General features: G+C 38.0%; 1 protein-coding gene across 5 annotated transcripts in view; it reads left to right on the top strand.

Annotated features, from left to right (window-relative positions):
- Positions 1–23,826, top strand: part of sh3pxd2aa (SH3 and PX domains 2Aa) — a 165,105-nt gene that overhangs the window by 50,484 nt on the left and 90,795 nt on the right. For all 5 annotated transcript variants that reach the window (XM_051703256.1, XM_051703254.1, XM_051703257.1 and 2 more), the window contains exons 3-5: positions 14,774–14,849; positions 18,394–18,470; positions 21,864–21,955. In XM_051703256.1, the coding sequence (XP_051559216.1) occupies positions 14,774–14,849; positions 18,394–18,470; positions 21,864–21,955 (245 nt within the window). The remainder of the gene's footprint in view (positions 1–14,773; positions 14,850–18,393; positions 18,471–21,863; positions 21,956–23,826) is intronic.

Genomic DNA, 23,826 nt, shown 5'->3' with positions numbered 1-23,826 from the left:
TCTCTCTCTCTCTCTCTCTCTCTACTTTTCTCTTTTCCTTTTCTCTTTGGTATTCCTCCGTTCCTCACAGTGTTTACACAAATGGAATCAATGGAACTGCCTGTAATGCTGAAATCAGAGGATTGATTGATTGTGTTCTTGGATCAGTGTAACTACTCTCACCCTTTGGCTACCGGTAAAAGCAGCTTCTTAAAGCACACTGCAATGTGCTTTTCAGCATATATATTTCATTGTACTTGATCAGTAAACAACACATTTTAGTGGTGCCTGCATCTCTACTACTATTGTTCATACTTTGGGTTAAGGATTTGAACAAACTCCGAACTCTAGGTATTAAACTTCTGAATTTAGCTCATCCCACTCCGTTTGTGCCACAGACCTGAATGATTCCTCAAATTGTGTGGTGTGTGAGTTAGAGATGTGCTTTTCTAAGTAAATGGACTTGCAATTTTTGCCTGGTGGATGATTAAACAAGAAAAAAAAAAAAAAAAAAAAATCCCATAAACTTGTATTGAAGAGACCAGAATATCATAGAGACTTGGGGGTGGGCTTTTTTGACTTGGATCAATAAGTAACCACCTAGCAATCACCAAAAACGTCAAAGTAATCGCCTAGCTATTCCCTAGCAACCATATAGCTATGCTCTAAAAACACTCAGCATGCTGGCAACCACCCAGAACAACTTAGCAGCTGCATAGCAACGCCCTAACATTGTTGTGGTGAGTTGTGTATGGGCTTTTCCAAAACCCTTCAACAAAGACAAACATTTCCAATTGTAACTCCTAGATTGTTCAAGCTACATCAACTGAACTTTGCGCAGACCTTCAGACTGTTCTGAATTAAGCCTAGTGTACACTACATGACTCAAGCTCATCTCCTTTGATGTTTTGAGTCTGTGTCTGGTCGGCGATGAGAAGTCTCTGATCTCACGACGAACAGTCTTGTTGTGTGTGCACTCCTGCGACATACCAAGATGAGTCCCAGACGCTACGACAGTTTTCAAAACCAGTTGATATCTAGACGTCTTGTCGTCATGTGTGTGCACTGTCCCGACGAGCGAGAGACCAACAATGAGCAACAGCCAATGAAATATAGAAAGAGCGCAAGAGGAGGGCAAGGTATCAGTAAGTAGAAGACAAAAATTATTTAAAAAAATACAATGAAACTCCACATCTTCTTACCCGCTGTCTTTTTATAATTTTTTTCCTTTGCAAATTAGCGTAAATACATGTAAAAATGGGCGCAAGCCGTTCTTTCATGTTTGTTGACATGTTATCATGAATAAACTGCACGAGTTTGTGAATGAATTTCGTTATCTTAATTTTAAGATGGATTTTTGGTGATCAGTTTGAAATGGGACGACGCTAAGTGCAGCAGTAACGGAAGATTTATCATCGGTTCTGTGCGGATTTAAAGGGAATAAGCATACGATTGGAAAATTAAAAAAAGCGAATACATAAACATGCACAATAACATCACAAAATTCAGAGGAATGCACATTAGAAGCGCAATAAGAAATTTTTTAAGAAAAATAACTTTTACAAATTTATTCTGCTGTAAAAACATGTTTGTGTATAATTAAGAGAAACTGTGTGCCGGTTTTTAGCGCTTTTCTTTCTCGTATTTTCCTTTTTTGCACTTTATTATAATGCAGTAATACACATAATTTGATTTGAATGGCGCCACGGATGGCAGCCTCAGTGTGGAGCTCCTCAGTTCTTTTATTGTTTTTATTTGATTGTCCTGTGTTATTTTTCCAGTCAGTTTTAACAGAGACGAACTGCTGAACATTCGACAGCATCGAATATTCAGATGTTTTGCTAGACATTTTAGTTGGAGGCGCAGCTCTGCTGTTCAAGTGACGCAGGCGAGGGAGACAAGCCGGTGCGCTGGCCAAACTCCGTCAGCGCGGATTTCGAACAGTGCAGCCGAGTATTCACTTAGCGAATCTCCGCTCTCTTCCTAACAAAACGGACGAACTACATCTCCTCACCCGCACAAACAAGGACTTTTCAACCTCTGCTGCCTTGTGCTTCACAGAAACCTGGCTGAGTGAAGCCATTCCGGACAGCGCGTTACATCTGCCAGGCTTCTAGCTGTTCAGAGCGGATCGCATCGCTGAGTTAACGGGGAAAATGAGAGGCGGTGGAACATGCTTTTATATCAATGAAAGTTGGTGTACAGATGTAACAACGTTAAGGAGGATGTGCTGTCCTAATTTGGAAGCGCTCTTTATTAACTGTAAGCCTTTCTACTCGCCGCGGGAGTTTCCCTTGTTTATTCTGGTGAATGTGTATATTGCGCCAAACGCGTGTTTGAACACAGTGCTGCAACAGCTGGCTGATCAAATCACAGACATGGAACAACAATACCCAGACTCAGTTATTATTATTCTTGGGGATTTTAACAAAGCAAATCTCACACGTGAACTGCCCAAATACAAACAGCACATCACATGCCCCACCAGAGACAGGAACATACTGGATCATTGCTACACAACAATAAAGGATGCATATCGCTCTGTCCCTAGAGCAGCTTTGGGACTCTCTGATCACTGTCTGGTTCATCTTCTTCCAACCTACAGGCAGAAATTAAAATCAACCAAGCCAGTAGTAAGGACTGTAAAGAGATGACCAATGAAGCAGAGCGGGAACTACAAGCCTGCTTCGATTGTACGGATTGGAGTGTTTTTGAGGCTGCAGCAACAGACCTGGACGAGCTCACAGATACTGTTACATCATATATCAGTTTCTGTGTGGATATGTGCATTCCTACTAGGACTTATTTAAAGTTCAGCAATGACAAACCGTGGTTTACAGCAGAGCTCAGGCAGCTTCGTCAGGCCAAAGAGGATGCTTACAGGGGTGGGGATAAAGTCTTGTACAATCAGGCCAGGAACACACTGAACAGGGAAATCAGAGTGGCTAAAAGAAGATACTCTGAGAAGCTGAAAAACAAGTTTTCAGCTAAGGACCCTGCATCAGTGTGGAGTGGCATGAAACAACTCACAAATTACAGGACTCCTACCCCCAACCCTGTAGAGAACCAACAACTGGCTGACGACCTGAATGTGTTCTACTGTAGATTTGAAAGGCCTAATCTCACACCCCACACCCACTCTGAACTTCACTTCACACAAACACCAACACCTCCTGCAACCCCCCTCCTTCCCCCTCCTGCTACTCAACCTGCACTTAAGATCTGTGAAGATGATGTGAGCCGCGTCTTTCGGAAACAAAAGACGAGGAAGGCTTCAGGCCCAGATGGGGTCTCACCAGCGTGTCTTCGATCCTGTGCTAACCAGCTGGCACCCATCTTCACACAGATATTCAATAGATCATTGGTGCAGTGTGAAGTCCCATGCTGCTTTAAACGCTCAATCATTATTCTTGTCCCAAAGAAACCAAAAATCACAGGACTTAATGACTACAGACCTGTTGCCCTGACGTCTGTGGTCATGAAATCATTTGAGAGACTGGTGTTGGCCCACCTGAAGAACATCACTGGACCCTTTCTAGATCCCCTTCAATTTGCTTATCGAGCAAATAGGTCTGTGGATGATGCAGTCAGCATAGGATTGCATCATATCCTGCAACATCTGGACAGACCAGGGACATATGCAAGGATCCTTTTTGTGGACTTCTGTTTGGCTTTCAACACCATTGTCCCAGCTATACTCTAGAATAAATTACACCAACTCTCTGTTTCCATGTCGATCTGTCAGTGGATTACCAGCTTTCTGACGGACGGGCAACAGCTTGTGAGACAGGGGAAACACTTTTAGCACCTGTACAATCAGCACTGGTGCCCCCCAGGGTTGTGTGCTCTCCCCACTACTCTTCTCCCTCTACACCAATGACTGCATCACCAAGGACCCCTCTGTCAAGCTCCTGAAGTTTGCAGACGACACCACTGTCATCGGCCTCATCCGAGATGACGATGTGTCTGTATACAGAAGGGAGGTTGAACAGCTGGCTGTCTGGTGCAGTCAAAACAACCTTGAGCTGAACACGCTCAAAACAGTGGAGATCATTGTGGACTTTAGGAGAAACACCCCAACACTGACCCCCTTCACCATTCTAAACGGCACTGTGGCAGCAGTAGAGTCATTCAGGTTCCTGGGCACTACCATCTCACAGGACCTGAAGTGGGAGAACCACATTGACTCCATTGTGAAAAAGGCCCAGCAGAGGTTGTACTTCCTTCACCAGCTGAGGAAATTCAACCTGCCACAGGCGCTGCTGATACAATTTTACTCAGCAGTCATTGAGTCTGTCCTCTGCACTTCAATAACTGTCTGGTTTGGTTCAGCTACGAAATCAGACATCAGAAGACTACAAAGGACAGTTCGGACTGCTGAGAGGATTACTGGTTGGCCTCTGCCCCCCTTTCAAGAACTATACACTTCCAGAGTGAGGAAAAAGGCTGGAAAAATCACTCTGGACCCCACTTATTCTGTCCACTACCTTTTTGAACTGTTGCCTTCTGGCCGACGCTTCAGAGCTCTGAGCACCAGAACCGTCAGGCACAGGAACAGTTTTTTCCCTCAGGCTATTTATCTCATGAACAGTTAAATTGCCCCATTGAGCAATAACTATGTGCAATACACAGTTTAGTCTTTCTTATATTTATCCAACACACCCAACCTCTTCTGCCATTTCATACCTCTAAATAAAAAAATAAAAAAAATAAATAAAAAAAACATGTGCACTGTACATAACAGATTTGTATTTGCACTGTACATAACAGATTGAATTAGATTTGCACTACCCATGTGTATGTGTGTGTGTCTGTACGTATGTGTATAATTAGTTTTATTTTTTATTTTGTATTATTATCTATGTCTTGTTGCTGTTTTTGTATTGTTTTTGTTTTGTTGTACACTGGAAGCTCCTGTCACCAAGACAAATTCCTTGTATGTGTAAGCATACTTGGCAATAAAGCTGATTCTGATTCTGATAATGATTGATGTATGTCGTCTTGAAATGAGTGACTCTCTCCTCGAAATCTGAACACAAGTGGTCACTGAACTGGTAAGCAGAAGGTTGTTGGTTCAATCCCCACAGCCACCACCATTGTGTCCTTGAGCAAGGCACTTAACTCCAGGTTGCTCCAGGGGGATTGTCCCTGTAATCAGGGCACTGTAAGTCGCTTTGGATAAAAGCGTCAGCCAAATGCATAAATGTAAGTGTATTACCAGGTATACACATAGCACAGTTGGGGACGAATGGTTGTGTAGTTGATAAACAACAGACCTGAAGTGTTCGCACCAGCATGATGAAAAACAGGACTGTGAGTTGCAGGGTGCCAACTGCAAGTTGTGTAGTGTAAACTTGGCTATAGTGTGCTATGACTTTTCTAACTTATCAGACTACGGTTTTCCTGTATCTGACCTTCAAATTGACCAAAAATCCCATAAACTTACATTGACGTACCTGTCTGTCTGTCTATATATCTGACCTTTTCTGTTGACCCTCAAAACCATTAAAATGTAATCTTTTGAAATGGTTTTTAACTCCCAGACTATGCTTTGTCAAGCCAGCATCACTTTATAGTTTATTTTTGTAATTTCTCTCTCAAGGAGCAGTTTATTGAGCAGATGTTCTGTGTGGTTCCAGGTGGATATATTCAGCGAGGACATCTAGATTTTCATGTTTTGAAATCTGTCACACTTCTGAAACTCACTCAGCAAGTAATTTCAAAGACTGTTGGTCTCATTTTGAACTACTTCATATTTCTCCCAAAAACAATTTTTCTTTAAAGCTCAGCTTCTCTGACATCGTGTACTCAGGAAAATGTCAACGTTTGTGTAAGTGTAATTGGTTGTTGATGACATCATGCAACATGAGCCCAATCAGCAAGCATTAGCAAAGGGTCACATGACCACTGCCGTTATTTGGGTCATGGGACATGTGCAGATGTGTAGAGTAAATGAAAGAGAAGAGAAAGTGAAGGGTCCAAGTAAACAGAGTTCTTCATGTCTTGTGTTCTTTTATAGGGCCACATCATAGACAACTAGATTTTTACTTGCTAGCATACTACCATACACTTACTGTTTATACATACAGTACTGTGCACATTTGCCCCAGATAACCTACTACCTTTCCAAAATTTGTATTGTACAATACAAAATCTAGTTTTACAAAGACGAAGAAATTAGCCAGTCATAACAGAGGTCATGTACATATACGTAGAAGTCTTAAAGGTACAGCAGAAAAAACAGCCTGTTTATTTCTAAGGGAGAAAAATCTTCCACCCTTACGGAAAGAGGGCGGGAAATGCTTATGCAAAATGTAATTACAACTTGAGCTTTAAGGAGCAAAATGCTACAAAGGGTAGACTATGGCCCCTTTAATACTGCGGAGCACCCCCCTGTGCACCTCCATAACAGGGATCACTGTTTTAAGTGTCATGAAATATGCATTGAAGTCTTTGACTTGAATAAGCCCATTGATGGAGCTGCGTGACAGAGCTCACTCTCCTGTAATGTAGTGAAACTCTTTAGCTGTGCTCTACCAGGAAGGCCCCCTGATGCAGCTCCTTGAAAGGGCTAATCATGAGGTTTATGTGGCTCACACACACACTTAACTCTAACTTACTGGAGTCAGAATCACTCTCATCTTAAACAGGCGACCTCATGGGGCAGGATTTTATGTATGCCTGATGATGCAGCTCTGTTATGTGACTTTTTAAGCAAATCACTTTCTGTGTGATCTCTCTCTGTATTTTCACTTATGCTTTCTTTCTTTTTTGCTTTCTTTCTTCCTTTCTTTCGAATCATAGAAAAATATAATAATAAAATAATTGTAATCAATAATATACAAGTATATAAATTATAAAAAAAAACATTGTCAATTGTTATTGTAAATATACATTATAGTAGTACAGTTTATTAACTTATGCTCATTTTAATTATGTATAATATATATATATATATATATATATATATATATACACTCACTGAGCACTTTATTAGGAGCACTATACTAAAACAGGGGAGAGCCTCCCAGCTCCCTTTGTTCTCAAAACAGCCTCAATTCTTCGTGGCATGGATTGCACAAGATGTTGGAAACCTTCCTTTGAGATTCTGGTCCATGTTGACATGACTGCATAACGCAATTTCTGCAGATTTGTTAGCTGTACATTCATGCTACAAATCTCCCATTCTATCACATCCCAAAGGTGTTCTATTGGATTCAGATCCAGTGACTGGGAAGGCCACTGAAGAACAGTGAACTCATTGTGTTGTTTGGGAAGACTTTTGCTTTGTGACAAATTGTGGCCATGAAGGGATGCACATGGTCAGTAACAATACACAAAGAGGCTGTGGCATTCAAGCAATGATTGATTGGTATCAACGGACCCAAAGTGTGCCAAGAAAACATGTCCTACACCATTACACCACCGCCACCAGCCTGGACTGTTGACAGAAGGCAGGTTGGGTCCCTGGATTCATGCTGTTGGCGCCAAATTCTGACTCTACCATCTGAAAGACTTTAAAGACCTCAGCAGAAATCGAGATATCATCAGACCAGGATATGTTTTTCCAGACTTCAACTGTTCAGCTTTTGTGAGCCTGTGCCTACTGCAGCCTCAGCTTTCTGTTCTTGGCTCATAGATGTGGAACACAATGTGGTCTTCTGCTGTTACAGCCCACCCGCCTCAAAGTTCAACATGTTGTGCATTCTGAGATGCTATTCTGCTCACTACAATTGTACAGAGTGGTTATCTGAGTTACTGTAGCCTTTCCGTCAGCTCGAACCAGTCTTGCTATTCTCCGTTGACCTCTCTCATCAACAAGGCGTTTCTGTCCACAGAACTACCACTCACTGGATGTTTTTTTGTTTTTGGCACCATTCTGAGTTAACTCTAGAGACTGTTGTGCGTGAAAACCCCAGGAGGTCAGCAGTTAAAGGAATACTCAAATTAGCCCGTCTGGAACCAGCAATCATGCCACAGTCAAAATCACTAAGATCATAATTTTTCCCCATTCTGATGGTTGATGTGAACATTAACTGAAGCTCCTGGCTGCCATACGATTGGCTGATTAGATAATCGCTTGAATAAGTAGATGTATAGGTGTTCCTAATAAAGTGCTAAGTATATATATATATATATATATATATATATATATATATATATATATATATATATATATATATATATATATATAATGATAATGAGTTTTTAGCATTAATGCTATATAGAGTGCATATCGTTCCTATAAGATCCTATAAGAGGTGGTAATTATGCAAATTAATTAACACGTTCCACATTCAGCAGAACTGATGGGAACGGATAAAGTCACACAGCATGTGTTAAGAGTGTACATGATAGTGTTCAAAAGACTGAATGCAGACCCTGTCTTTATAAAAAGTTGATGATCCGTGTATGTGTGTTTCCATTCTTCTTATTCATTCTCTTCCACACACGGCCTCTCATCCAATCACTGGCTTTCTCTCCTGTCTCCCCACCCCTGTTGCTATGGAGACTCAGGAAGTCTTCCAGGTGCCTCAGTGCTTGGGAAATAAAGCAACTTCTCCTAATTCTGTATTTCTTCACTTATATCTTCATGATTCCTTCTCTCTCTCTCACTCTCTCCATCTTCTTCTCTCGCTCTAGATGTTATTATATCTATCCTGATATTTTCATTCTCATTCTGTCTTTTCTTCCCCCTCTCTATCTCTGTATATCAATTTCCCTCCTTTATCACTTTGTTTTTTCTTTTTTTCTTTTTTTTGTACACACTCAGAGTTGTGAACAGGCGCTGTCTGGTTACCTCCACATTCTCCAGAGCTCTACCAGCAAATATTTACATTTTTTATTTTTTTTATTTTTTTTGCGCACTCTGGTTAGACACTGACCATTCCATTTTATTTAACACCATAGTTTATGTATACAATCAATTTAAATATGCATCATTTAGAATTTTTGCTTTGTGACTTTATTTTCATTACTGTTTAGCCCCCAATCTCATTTCCATAATTTAAATAATCTCATTCTCATTACAAAAAATGTATTATTTATATTATAAATATAGTATATTATTTAAATTTTAAAGTATTTATACATAATGATAAAAAAAATTGTCCTGCATTTAATGTGTGCTGATATAAATAGATTGTATTACGGTATTTTGACCATAATTCAATAAAAAAGATTCTCTTACAGTAATGAGAATCACTATTGAGTAAAAAATACAAGAATATTCAAAAATATAATGTCCAGACATATTAAAGAAATAACTATTTAGGGTGCAATGTGCTTATATATTATAAAAGTAATGTCACAATTAAAAAATTCTAAATGGTCCTAAAATTAGCTTCATTTTCTTTATGCAAAATATAATTTCCTATTTTTATTCTTTGGTTTTTGGGGGGGAAATGTGACCTGGACGCGTTGTTGTGGAGACATTTGTGAAAGAGGGCATCATCTGGAAAGTGTCATATTTGTGTACAAACATCTGATAAACACTGTATAATATTCATATTCTACATCATAAACATCCTGAAGACATCTGCTGAATGTCATTTGACAGGGAATGTTTATGCAGCTGAGCCAAATGCTCTAAATTGACATCTTCCATATTGACTAGACATGTCAGTGATGTTCATGTGTTGTCAGGGTAGCTGCTCTAGATGATAGTGAAAGTAAATAATCTACAAAGAGTACACTTATTGTGCCACTATCTGCAGAATAGGTTGAGGTGCTTGAGAGACTAGGTTGAGTGCAAGACATTTTGACATTTGTGAGACATATTCCAAATTTTCCTCCAAATTCTACATGCTATCTGACCCAGATCCTTTGCTCAGTGCTCTACCTCTGCTCTTTAGTGTCTAAAAATGGTGAAGATTCTAAAGATTGTACAGCTAAAGACTCAAAAAATTCTAAAGACTAAAGAATAAAGAATTTTAAAAGACTTTTTAAAAAGTTGTGAAATTACCTGCAGAATAAGTTGAGTGCAAAAAAAAAAGTTTCATGTCTGTGAGACATATTATGTTTTTTCTCCAATTCTTCATGCTATCTGACCCAGATCATCTGCTCCCAACCCAACTAATGTACACCAGTAAAAATGGACTTGCCTTGACCCCACATAGATAAACACAGGGGTCAGCTATGAGTGTGTGTGTATGTGGCCTCAATTACAGATTGACTCAAATTTCAATTACTCCCCTTGCTCTGTGCCATGGAATCATAGTAAAGCATGACCTTTAGATAAAGCATTAACATATTTTGCTATATTTAAGCTTGATTGATCGTCTCAAAGAGATTCTTAAGATTCCTTGTCTAAAGGTTCTAAATCTAAAGATATTATCATTTCTAAAGATTCTAAATCTAAAGACTGTAAAGCTTCTAAATCTAAAGACTGTAGAGTTTCTAAATCTAAAGACTGTAAAGATTTGAAATCTAAAGACTGTAAATATTCTAAATCTAAAGACTGTAGAGTTTCTAAATCTAAAGACTGTAAAGATTTGAAATCTAAAGACTGTAAATATTCGAAATCTAAAGACCTTAAAGATTAAAAATATAATGACTGTAAAGATTCTAAATTTAAAGACTGTAAAGATTTGAAATCTCAAGACAGTAAAGATTCTAAATCAAAAGACTGTAAAGATTCTAAATATAAAGACTCTAAAGATTCTAAATGTAAAGACTGAAAAGATTCAAAATCTAAATACTTGAAATATTCTAAATCTAAAGACTGTAAAGATTCTACATCTAAAAACTCTAAAGATTCCAAATCTAAAGACTCTAAAGGTTTTAAATCAAAAGACTCTAAAGATTCTAAATCTAAAAAATCTAAAGATTCTAAATATAAAGACTCTAAAGATTCTAAATCTAAAGACTCTAAAGATTCTAATCAAAAGACTGTAAAGATTCTAAAACTAAAGACTTTGAAAATTAGAAATCTAAAGACTGTAAAGGTTCTAAATCCAAGACTATAAATATTCTAAATCCTAAGACTCTAAAGATTCTAAATCTAAAGACTCTAAATATTCTAAATCTAAAGACTGCAAAGATTCTAAAACTAAATATTCAAAAGGTGCTAAATCTTAAGACTGTAAACATTTGAAGTCTCAAGAATCTAAAGATTCTAAATCTAAAGACTATAAATATTCTAAAATCTAAAAACTCTAAAGATTCTAAATCTAAAGACTCTAAAGATTCTAAATATAAAGACTCTAAATATTCTAAATCTAAAGACTGTAAATATTCTAAAACTAAAAACTCTAAAGATTCTAAATCTAAAGACTCTAGAAAAAACTTTGTAGTCTTTTGATTGGAACATGATCATTGTTGTCACTGTGTAATTTACACTGTTTTTTATGCCTTAATTTGATTGGACAAGGAATATAGACCTTAGTTTAGATGCCATTTAATTATCGAAGGCCAGAAACATACTTTACACAAGTACGCAGGACAACGTGTTCCCAACTCGCGGTCTGGTTGAACATACTTAACATGCGTTCTTGCGTTACTGTAACAGTAACAAACCTCAGTACTCCAGGGGGCGATAGAGTTATCATCAAAAGTCTGTGTCATTAAACTGGATGTGTTATTATTCAGGTAAGCTATTATAAATATATTGACTTTACTTACTTGCTAGCAATGTTCTCTTCAAACTGCTGCTCCACCATGACAGTAGTTGACTTGAAAGAGAAATCTCACTGTAGAAGCAAATAGTTCACACTAATTTCTCTGTATAGTCCTTGTGGCAACTTTGATGTAATGTTTAATGTGTGTGTTCATGTATTTCATGTCTTTTATTTTTGAATAGTTTAGTTCCTGTTTCATGTCATGTGTTCCTGGTCATGTGACTGTAACATTGTTGGATAGCTCATGCCATGTCAGGTCATGTTATGTTTATGTCCAATCTATAGTCAAGTCATGTCATGTCATGTCAAGTTAAGTCGTTTATGTTTTGTTTTGTTCACATTTATAGTTAGGGTTACTGATTATCACATCTGGAAATAAACTGCACTTGGGTTCCTACATCATCGTCTTTGTCATTGCCAGCGCCAGCCACTCGTTACAGTTGAGAATGTAGCGTATATTTGCGTTGTGTTGTGAATTGCAGTCTGACACATTTTGGAATGCAACAATGCACAAAATCGAGCTGCCGTAGCTAGAAGCGTCTGTATTCACGTAGTTGCGTAGAATATGTTTTTAGCTTCAAATGTCCAAAGTCATGTCTAATTACACTGTGTAACACATTTTTTTTTTTTTTGTTCCTGGGTAGTAAGTGTTATTTCCTGTTATTATGCCTCAAAAGTATAGAAAATGGCTATTATTCCCCACAAACTTTGCTTTTGTGTCCAGGACAGTGATATTTTGAAATGTACCTATTTCCAATGAGAAAACGGGCGAATTTGTGTCTTTTCGTTCACATAAAGTCAGAAAAAAAACAAATTAACATGTATTTATACTAAAGTATTATTCAAAGCCGTGCTGGTCCATAATGGTAACAAGTACCCGTCTCTTCCCCTGGCTCACTCTGTGCACCTCAAAGAGGATTACAACAGCATCAAGACCTTGCTGGACGCCTTGAAGTATGATGAGAACGGCTGGGAGGTCAAAGGAGACTTCAAATGGTGGCATACCTAATGGGTCTCCAAGGCGGTTTTACCAACGTTTTTGTTTTTGACTTGTTGTATTTTAATGTTTTGTCTGCTGAGCAATAAGCACCAAGGTATTTAATAGTACAACCCATTGAACAGACTGTACTTCTATCCCTCACAGCCTTGTTTCAATCGAGAAATATTAAATATGGTGTCTACCCTTACTAAAGTCTATTGACAGAAAACAAGTAGAAAGATGGGGGATCATGAAAAGACAAAGTCTAGATTCGAATCTGCATCCCCACAGAAGCACCACACTTTTTTGTCATGAGCACATGCAATAGCTGCGCCACAGCTGTGGCCATGTTAATATGTGTGTTAGTTAATTGTCTGTTAAAGTTATTACTCATTTTCATTTAGACTTTATTTGACCTCGTAATCCTTTGGTAATCTTTTTGTTCCTAGTAGCTGTCAGCAATTTGGTTCCCACAACAGCTACTTCTAAACTTTACTCAATCTCTAATTTCTCATAAATCTTTCTTACTAATGAACAGCCCACTGGGAGTTTACAGTCAGGGCTCTTACAGGGTCATGTCTGCATGAGAGAATGGTCCAGCTTCTGCTGATAGGTCCCTATGGTTGCTTTTAATTCTGAGAATGGAGCTTTAGATTTGTTTGTGGGATCCTTAGAAAAAATCCACAGCTGTATCTACTTCAAAACCCCAAAAGGGGAGTATGTGGAGAGTTACAGAAAAAAGAACTAAATGATTGGATTTCAGGGAACATAAGCTGGGGATTTAAAACAGAGATCATGAAATTTTGCATCAGGCATGGCTATCTTGGTATGGAATACTAGCTTGCTACTTAATGAAAATAGTTTCTAAACAGTATGTACATGGGCTGGCCAAAAAAATGTGCATACTCTAATATTTCATTGGACCGCCTTTGATTACGGCGCACATTCATTGTGGCATTGTTTCGACAACCTTATGCAACGTCACATTTATTTCCGAGTTGCATTAATTTTTGGCTGAGATCTTGTATTGATGACAGGAGAGTCGAACCACTCTTTAAAGTCTTCTTCAGCACATCCTAAAGACTTTCGATGGGGTTAATGTCAGGACTCTGTGATGGCCAATGTGTGAAAATAATTTCTCATGCTCCCTGAACCACTCTTTCACAATTTGATCCCGATGAATCTTGGCATTGTCGTCCTGGAATATGCCCGTGCCGTCAGGGAAGAAAAAAATCCATTGATGGGATAACCTGGTCATTTAGTACATTCAGGTAGTCATCTGACTTCATTTTATTGCCACATAACATTGCTGAGCCTGGGCCTGACCAATTGAAGCAACCCCAGATCATAACACTGCCTCCAGAGGCTTGTACAGTGGGTACTATGCATGACGGGTGCATCGCTTCATGCATTTCCCTACTTACCCTGACGCACCCATCTCTTTGGTATAGGGTAAATCTGGACTCATGAGACCACATGACCTTTTTCCATTGCTCCACAGTCCAATCTTTATGCTCCCTAGCAAATTTAAGTTGTTTTTTTCCAATTAGCCTCACTAACAAGTGGCTTTCTTGTGGCCACACAGCTGTTCTCATCACTTTTTGCATGTGGAAATGCTCTAACTTTCACTATTAAATATAGCCGTGAGTTCTAATGTTGATTTTTTTTACGATGTGACTTCAAGCATTTTAGTGATCTCCGATCACGATCATTCAAGATTCTTTTTCCGACCACATTTCTTCCGTGAAGCTGGCGGTTCACCACCATCCTTCCTGGTTTTAATAATGTATTGGACAGTTCTTAACCCAATTCCAGTGATTTCGGCAATCTCCTTGTCTTTTTTGCTTGATACAGTCCAATAATTTGTCCCTTCTGAAACACAGTAACAGCTTTTCCATGACCACGGGATATGTCTTCCAACATGGTTGTTAAGAAATGAGAAGCTACACACTGCATCAGTTAGGGTTAAAAGAATTGTTGCCAGCTGAAACATATTAATCACTGCAATAATCATCCAATCATAGGCTCTTAAGTATCTGCTTATTTAAATCCAAACGGCAACTTTTATTTGGCCAGGCAGTTTATTATTCCATGATAAAAATGTCAAGCAGTAGTTTGCTACATTGATGAGTTGTTCGTAAATGTTATTAACTAGTTTGTTGTTTACATGGTGTTTTGTTTTTGTGTCTTTTCACAGATGCAGATTCTCGACAAGTTCCCAATCGAGGGAGGGCAGAAGGATCCCAAAAAGAGGATCATCCCTTTTCTTCCAGGTGAATTTGGGAGACAATTTGTCCTGCTCCAAATACTCCCTTTCTCTGCACACAAGCACACACCCCTACACAAATACACATTGTCAGCAGATCTGTCCAAAATAAGTCATCGTAAAGCTGGGACAGGGCCGCCTTCCATTCTTGACTTACACACTGACACACACAGGCATTGAGATGAGCAGCAGTTCCCAGAGAACAAGAGCTATCAATAAGAGGAAAATGAGTAGAGTGAGACAGAGATTGGGACACATTTTCCTCTCTTGCTGACTCGGCTGCTCGATTCCCTGGACATTTAGTTTCTCTCTTGTTCTTTGTCTCCCCCTCTAATAGTCTCCATTTGGTCTCATATCCCTCACTGACTCGCATGCAACCAGATTATCACTGGCTTCATTGGATTATTTACTGGATTGTTTTGTAATTGGCTGGATTACTGTAAAATTAAGTAGATTACAAGATCATTTGCAGCATTTGTAAGGGGATTTTAGGGGTGTCAACTTTAATCTATGTACTGTCCCCTTTTAATTCCGCTCTAATTATAAGACTCTGTTGGGACGCTGTGAGAGATTTCAAGTTATATCTATACACTATAGAAAATATGTCTAATTTTGAAATATGTATATTTATATTTTTTTATTTAAGTTGTATTTAATGGTTTTACATCTAAGCTTTCTTAAAGACCCCATGAAATGGTTTGATAAATGCAATTTTGTTTCCTTTTGATGTATTTCCTATTGAAAAAGAAAGTTGTCCTACCGTGAGCTACGAGGTTGTTCATCGATGGTATTTGCTTCCGTTGAAGCCGTCCACCTGCGTTATCTCAACTTCATTATTTAAAAGTTGTGTTTGAGAGCGGAATTCATGGTAAACAAATACATTACCCATGGTACAGCAGAGAAAAATCCACCTATCAGAGAACCGCGGCCAACAAAACCCACGAAACATGCCTCGGAGCGACCGTGCGCTCCCATGACGCACTGTGAATGGTGTAATCGAGTCGGTCACCCTTAAACTACTTATATACAGTATATCTGTACATACCGGCATATTTAGCAATAACGTTAAATATATTGTTTCTATACTTATAAACAGCAAACTAAAATCAATAGTTTTATATAGTCCCATAATTTGTTATTCAATGACATAATTCGCAATGCTTCATGGGATTGTAGTTTGTGCCCTCATGAAAGACAGTAAGTACACAGCCATGTACCTTTGTCTTTATGTCCGATTTTCAAATATTTTTTGCCCTCAAAACAAAGTTTGTGATGTTGTGATTCACCTCTGGGCTGGTTGGTTTGGTTCATGACTCACAACTCTTTTATGAAGGATTTTATTAAGTCTATGGAAGAAATGAATGGGGGAAAATACTTTCGGAAACCAGATGGCTGAAAATTTGGAACTGTTGCGCTCTTTTTTTTTTTTTTTTTTAACTTATATTGCTAGTTGGTTGCAGGTGGAATTGGTGGGAGGAGACATTGTAATTCTTGAGAGAATTTTTATGGAAATATCTTCTGAACGCCCCTATGTACAAGATGAGTCGTCAGTATTTTTGGTCCATTTTCCTGAAGGAGAAAGACTGTGAATTTTAAATGCATATATATTAATGACCTCAAAACTAACAGGCATGAGCTAAAAACCACAAAACTTTGATTTTGATTTCATAGGGTCTTTACTGTGTAGTGTGGTTTTTTTTTATTTTTTATTTTTTTTTTATGAGGAGAATATGAAAGTGAACAGAAGGTGAATCTACAGGGTTTTTATGAAACATTTGTCACTGGTTGTCAGTAGCTTCATGTCAACTCAAAGTTTTTGTTCAATCCACACAATGCTGAGTAGCTCACAATGTTTCCAAGAGTGTAAACAGCTTGAGACAGGAGCGCCTGAGAGCCGGAGGTCGGTGATACATCGTTATCTTATCTCCTGCAAGCGTCTCAATCTGATTAAGATGTACCAGATCTCATGTAGATGGGAACACATGGCGTCTCCCTTCAGTAGCTGCTCTGTGTATCACATTTCTGAATGCTTCCTTATGGGTTAATGCTAAACTGAGCAGATGTTCAAGACTCCGTGAAATCAAAATGGGAGTTTTGTGGCATTTAGTCTATGTCTGTTAGCTTTGAAGCCATCTACACTATATGGCCAAAAGTTTGTGGACACCATATGTGCTTGATGAACATTTGATTTCAAAACCTGAGGCATCAATTTCCCCCTTTGCTGTAATAACAGCTTCCACTCTTTTAGGAAGGCTTTCCACTATACTGTATGTAGTAACATGGCTGCAGGAATTTGCTCTCATTCAGACACAAGGCTATCAGTGAAGTCAGGAGCTGATGTTGGTCGATGGGGCTTGACTTTTTGTTGCTGTTCCCGTTCACCCCAAAAGTGATCAGTGGGGTTCAGGTCTGGGCTTTGTGCAAGCCAGTCAGTTTCTTCCACGCCAGACACAGTAAACCATTTCTTTATGGACCTCACTTTGTTCACAGGGGCATTGTCATGCTGGAACAGAAAAGGGCTATCCGCAAACAGTTGCCACAAATTTGGAAGCACACAAAGCCCAAGCCATTACATAAAGAAACATTAAGGTTTTTCTTTACTGGATTTAATGGAGTAACCAAATTCGCTAATTAGAAGGGGGTGTCCACAAACTTTTGGCCATATAGTGTATATTCTAGTGTACTCTAAAAGCTTTTAAAATGTACAGTTTTTCTATAAGTTTTATGGTGAAAATGGACCAGAAATATTGATGACTCATGTTGTACTACACAGATTTTTGTCTTATTAAATCCTTTCTGAAAATAAGAATCTCTCCTCCATTATCACCTGCAACCAACTAGCAAGTAGCAAATCATAGCTCATGGCTGTACCATAAACACAAACGTCCTAACCATTTTAAAAAGAAAGGGATGAGCCCTGTTATGTACTTCCTGTGCAGACTGATCCTAGTGTGAATTCGGAAACAGTAGGTCAAAAGTTCTGATGTTGAAATCGATCTGTGTCTTACTGAAATTCTAACTACTGCTCCCAGTGGCCAAAGTTGGGAGAGTTTTTAAAGTATGAGCATGTGAAAGCTCCAGATTCCGAGTGAAATGTCTACAGAGTGGCATCAAAATTGAGTACAGTCAACAGGAATGCATATTTTATTAACTATACACCCAAACCCCAACCCTAAACCTAACCGTCAGTGGAGTAAAAATGTAATCTTAGAGGGAAAATGCAACCTCATCATTGATTATGTGAACGCGTTTACTTAGTGATTTATCAATCGCACCCAGGGAAAAGGTAAACATTTGAACTGATGCAAAAATGGCTGATGGGAGATGGCATTTGCCAGTAACTCTGAAATGTCAGGGTACAGGAACATGTCGATGCTGTCCTGTGTACTATGTCAATCGAAAATACGCCGTGAAGCGATTTCATGGGGCCTTCAACAGAATTTGCTTACATTAGACTCTACAATAGTATCATTTATTTATTTGCTTTTCTTCATGTTGTGGATTTGACAAAAAAAACACATTTTCAATGATTCTACCTTTTTATTTTTAAGGCAAAATACTATTCCGACGAAGTCATGTAAGAGACGTGGCCATGAAAAGACTACGCTTTATTGATGACTATTGCAGAGTAAGTGTCTGTCTCTCTCTCTCTCTCTCTCTCTCTCTCTCTCTTGCTTGCTTTGTCTCTGCTTTTGTGTTTGTCTTTTATTTTTATATCCAGTATGTGTAGGCTGTACTTTATAGTCCTTTTCTTTTGGCAAACAGTGTTTTCATTGTGTTTGTGTGTGTGTGTGTCACCTTTTTATAGGGAAGTGTTGCTCACATGTATGTGTTCGGCATAAGCAGTTGAAAACATTAAAAATGCATTGTCATTTTTACTTTGCAAATAGTTATGTTACAAATAGCACCCTTTAAATTACTTTGAGGGAATTTAACGACTTGTTTCATCCTCCCCCTCTCTCTCTCTCTCTCTCTCTCTCTCTCTTTCTTTATCTTTTCCTCTCAAGGGTCTTGTCTCTTTTCCTTTCCTTCCCCCTTCTTCCTGATGGCACAGAGCCCACTTCTTAAACAATCCACACACATACACACAAACAGTGGATGTAAACAAACACCCACACACTCAATTGTAGACCAGCTGTTCAAGTGAGCTGAGATAGTGAGATTGGCAGCATATAGGATGTCTTGGAAAAACTGCTGTTGTGGCAACAATCTCCATGACATCCATACAAAGGACATTACAAGACACTTCTAAAAATAGTTTTAAAAAACATAGAATTATCGTTAATGTAAATGTGTCCTTCAGATGCTATTCTAGAAATGATATGGTGCAGTTATTTGAATTCAACAAATATTTCAATCGACCTTTTAATTATTTGACATTTTAGAAAACTAACTTCCCGTAGATTTCCTGTGTCCTCTCTCTATGGTCTCAGACACATCGTCTGTCCACGAGTGAGACAGACGTGTCTTTGAAGGGCTTAAACATACAGTAGGATGTTTACCAGCTATTTCCTGAAAGATTTAATTAGACAAAACCATCCCCATTTAATTGCATTGTGTTCTCCAAAGATAAATAAATAACAGCAATTACTCCAGGGATTCTTCAGAGTTGTCTTTCTCTTCTGCACGATCTGCCTCTCCTTGTTATTTTTTCCTGTTTTATTTTTTTTTCGCTAAGGTTTTTTCAAATTAAGTCCTATGAAAGCAGTTGTGAACACAGACTGGATTTGTGAGACATAAATGTTTATGAGACCCATATAAAAAAAATGCCATTATTAGAATCCTGTAATGCATTTTAAAGGGAACATGTAATGAGGAATCAGATTTCTAAGATCTTCTGAGATAAGAGTTAAATGTACTATGGAACTATATGTAACTTTCAGAACTTAACGCTGAAGTATACAATTTCTGCGACACTATAGCACCACCGAACGCAGTGTTCCCTCAAGACTGGAATTGCAATAATAAACAATGTTTTTAAAATGGCTTTCTAAATACGGCCATCGTCTGCAGTTGTTCAGATAGTCCCACCCCCAACTCACACCATTGGTCGAGTAATGTTGTTGGGGCGGGTCTAAGCAGGTTGCTCTAAAGAAACACAGGAATTTTTATAGCGCCACAGAGACACGGTGTTTACAGTTTTTGAGAAAATTAACCTATGAATGTCTGTCTTATAGTTTTCTCTGCATATTAACACTTTAAACTCTGAAGGTGTTTTTAAAGATTTCCTGTTTCAGTGGCGTACCCGAAATTGAAGGCTTATAACTCCACACACACACACAAAAAAAACAAACAAACAAACAAAAAAAAAAAGGGTTAAGTGTTTGGTATCATTGTAAATAAATCCTTTCAAAAATTGTAATGATATAGATTGATACATTCTGAGACTCTCAGCCTAAGAAACTGAAAAAAAAAAAAAAAGGCAAAAAATTTACTTTTTCTTATTTGACTTTAAATATCTCTGGGTGTAAATAAGGTGGTCCTAATCATGTCAACTGTATCTGAGAAACATGTTGTGTTGATACAACATAGCAATCAAAATTTATAGCGCTATAAAAATAATTTATCATAGTGTCCAAAAGCCTCCCCAAACAAATAAAACATAATAGTTGTACATAAGAACTAATTACACATGCAAACACAACAATGATTAAAGGTTTGCATAGCATGCATGATTTTAGTAATGAGATTTCACAGAAGGAGTGCCTTCTGACATAATCAGTCTGCATCATGGAGTTTGTGTTATTTACATGGTGCCATCTCCTGGTGGCCAAATGTAACATTGTGCTTTGTGTGGACTATCTATATGTCATATATGTATAATGATATTTGCATCTGATTACCTTGTGTGTGGGCTTATTTGAAAGATAATCACCTCCTTTAAGTAATGGTATGTGATATTTTATTTTTCGTGAAGTTTTAAGCGAAAACGCAGCTTATAAGCAACGGCAACATAATTGTCAAAGACATATACTTAGCTGTTACTTGCTATATATTTGTATGTGAGTAAAACAAATAGACTGGTTGTATTCTACTCTTTGAGAGCTTTCCAACAACATATGACTCATGGCTATTTGATCAGCTTGACGTTTTTACCGATTGCAATAATATGTACAGTGCATTTATTATTATTATTTATTTATTTATTTATTTTAATAAATTATCAAAACTACTGATTTGTCTGCAAATTTCAAAGTACTTGTTAAGTTTGGGTCATAATGGCTGCATGCATTGCAGAAAACAAAGAAACATCAGGGTGTATACAAAAAAGTCTTAAAGGGCCAGTAGAAAATATCGGCATGTTTAATTCTAAGGGTCAGAGAAAAGATGAAAAAATGGCTATAAAAACCAAAATTATTACTGCTTTTGGTGCAAAGAAAGAAAGAAAAAAAAAAGTTACTAATATTAAGGAATGTAAAGATTTTTAATGACCCCTTTAAACTAAAGTAGTGAGTCGTTTTAGTAAAACACAAGACTTTATCAGTCCTTCCTTAACAAGCTATTCTTGTCATTATTTAAGGGGTCAATGATGTGACACTAATTTTTTGTGTCTGGGTCAATTAATTTATTAAAAATTAAATAAACCCAAGAAAACTTTATAATATTCATGATTCAAAAATATTTGTAAGAACAATTGTTTTACCTTGAGAAATATGTTTAACTTTTCTTTTTTTTTTAATGAATGAAATGTTGACATGTATTCAAGGTGCAAGGAAATAATTTTAGTAATCTTTACATGATGGTTACACCATTTGACCTTGATCATTAAATCAAAACTTTTGTTAGTGTTTCAAAAATGTATGAAACCAACATTAACAAATATTACATCTCTTAACACGTGTGTTTTAAACATGATTTTCCTTTTTTTTTTTTTTTTTTTTTTATCATCTTGGACATCCGTATTTGTTATTGACCTTGTGGACATTTCAAAGGAAATAGCATTTGGATTTAGTCTCTGCTGTGTTTCTGGTTGGATGTTTTGGGTCTGATCGTCCGATCTCATGTCCTGTCTGTCCATCAGGCACTGGTCCGGCTTCCGCCCCAGATCTCGCAGAGTGAGGAAGTTCTGCGCTTCTTTGAGACCAAACCAGATGACATCAACCCTCCTGTAGAGTGAGTGTCATATTCGCACCAGTGTCTGCACATTCACACAGTATTCACTCAAATGAACACTTGCGTACATATACAGGTACATATCAGGGACTACAATCTACATAAATAGGGTGCAAAGTACTTTTGATCTCACACTCACATACACTCAAACCTTCATATACACATAGGCTACAGTATGTTTGGAATGAAATACAAGTGTACTGCTTACTGCAAACTACACAGTATGTACTGTATACAGTCTACTTTAAAAAATAGTATGTGAAACAGTATGCAGCATATAACAATAAACGTTTCAAAAGTTAGTATGACACATTGTTGTCACATGACCTAATTAGATGCATGTTTATTTGAGCGAGTAATCCAGTTGATCCAGTACATTTTCTGTAAAAACGTATATTTTAATGCAATTTGGTATAAACATGTCTTAACATTTGCAGTCCAATAAAATAGTTGACATAAAAACAATAACATTTTAAGGGTCATCTGGTTATTCTGTGCACACAGAAAATGTGCGTACTGTGCACAGTATACATACTATATACTGCATACTAAATAGTACAAGTAGTATGGTAGTATGCTATTCAGCACATACTCCTAGATAACACACACACTTGCATGCATTCACAAACACTCCCACACTCTTTGAGCATCTTGCTGTATTTGCATACAATATGTAAACTTGCTTTTAATTGGCTCTTTGAGGACTGTCAAACTTTGCTTCTCAAGAATGTCACCACATCATTGTAAAGTGTGTGTGTGTGTGTGTGTGTGTGTGAGAGAGAGAAGACAGAACAAGATTTTTTTCTTCATTCTCTAGCTTTTAGTTTTTCTCAACCCAACAATTTCTCATCACAGTTGTGGTATTGTTATAATTAACTAATTAACCTAGTCTTCCCCCCTGGCTGTTCTGTAAATTGGCTGAATATTTGTATAAAGTTATTGTGTGGCTTTACCGTAATACACCACAGAGCACAGCACCAGAAATCCCCCATATAGGTTCTAATTGACCCCCATACAGATTTGGGGGCTGTTCACACAGAATACATTCTTTGTAGTTATTGGTCTGTGCAAACATGCTCTAGACGGAGGTCTTTGGCTGTTGTGTCAGGTTTCGCTATTTTTTTTTTTTTTTTTTTTCAGCTTTTTGCACCATGAATGTCATATTTTTAAAGCGACGTCTCAAGTTAAAGTTATGTTTTAGGCTTTGCCTACTTTCGGTAAGTGAGTTTGGCGAAGCGAGTTGCAGTCCATAGAAATCCATAAATTTGCCAATCAAGCTTGTCAGTCTGTCCAAAGCAGACTTGGGAGCTGTTCTCATAGAACACATTCTTTGTAGTTATTGATCTGTGTAAACATGCGCTAGACGGAGGTATTTGGCTGTTGTGTCAGGCTTGACTTTTTTTGCATTTCACACCATGAGTGTCATTTTTTTTTAAAGCAACATGTCAACTTAGCCTCCGCCTAATTTCGGAAAGTGTAGTGGCGAGGCGTGTTGCCTGTAGTAGCAACAGGCACAGGGCTCACACCCATATTTTGAAAATCCCTTATTACGGAATTTACAGATGGGTGAAATACATACTGTAAGAATTAAGTAAATTTTGCATTAAAAAATAGCTTTTGGGGGCCTGGGTAGCTCAGCGAGTAAAGACGCTGACTACCACCCCTGGAGTTCACGAGTTCGAATCCCAGGGTGTGCTGAGAGACTCCAGCCAGGTCTCCTAAGCAACCAAATTGGCCCGGTTGCTAGGGAGGGTAGAGTTACATGGGGTAACCTCCTTGTGGTCACTGTAATGTGCTTCGCTCTCGGTGGGGCACGTGCTGAGTTGTGCGTGGATGCCACGGTGGATGGCGTGAAGCCTCCACACGCGCTA

Source organism: Myxocyprinus asiaticus, chromosome 7 (genome assembly GCF_019703515.2).
Source record: "Myxocyprinus asiaticus isolate MX2 ecotype Aquarium Trade chromosome 7, UBuf_Myxa_2, whole genome shotgun sequence".
NCBI lineage: Eukaryota > Metazoa > Chordata > Actinopteri > Cypriniformes > Catostomidae > Myxocyprinus > Myxocyprinus asiaticus.
Note: the sequence above shows the minus strand (reverse complement) of the source record. Positions and strands in the feature narration are given on the sequence as shown.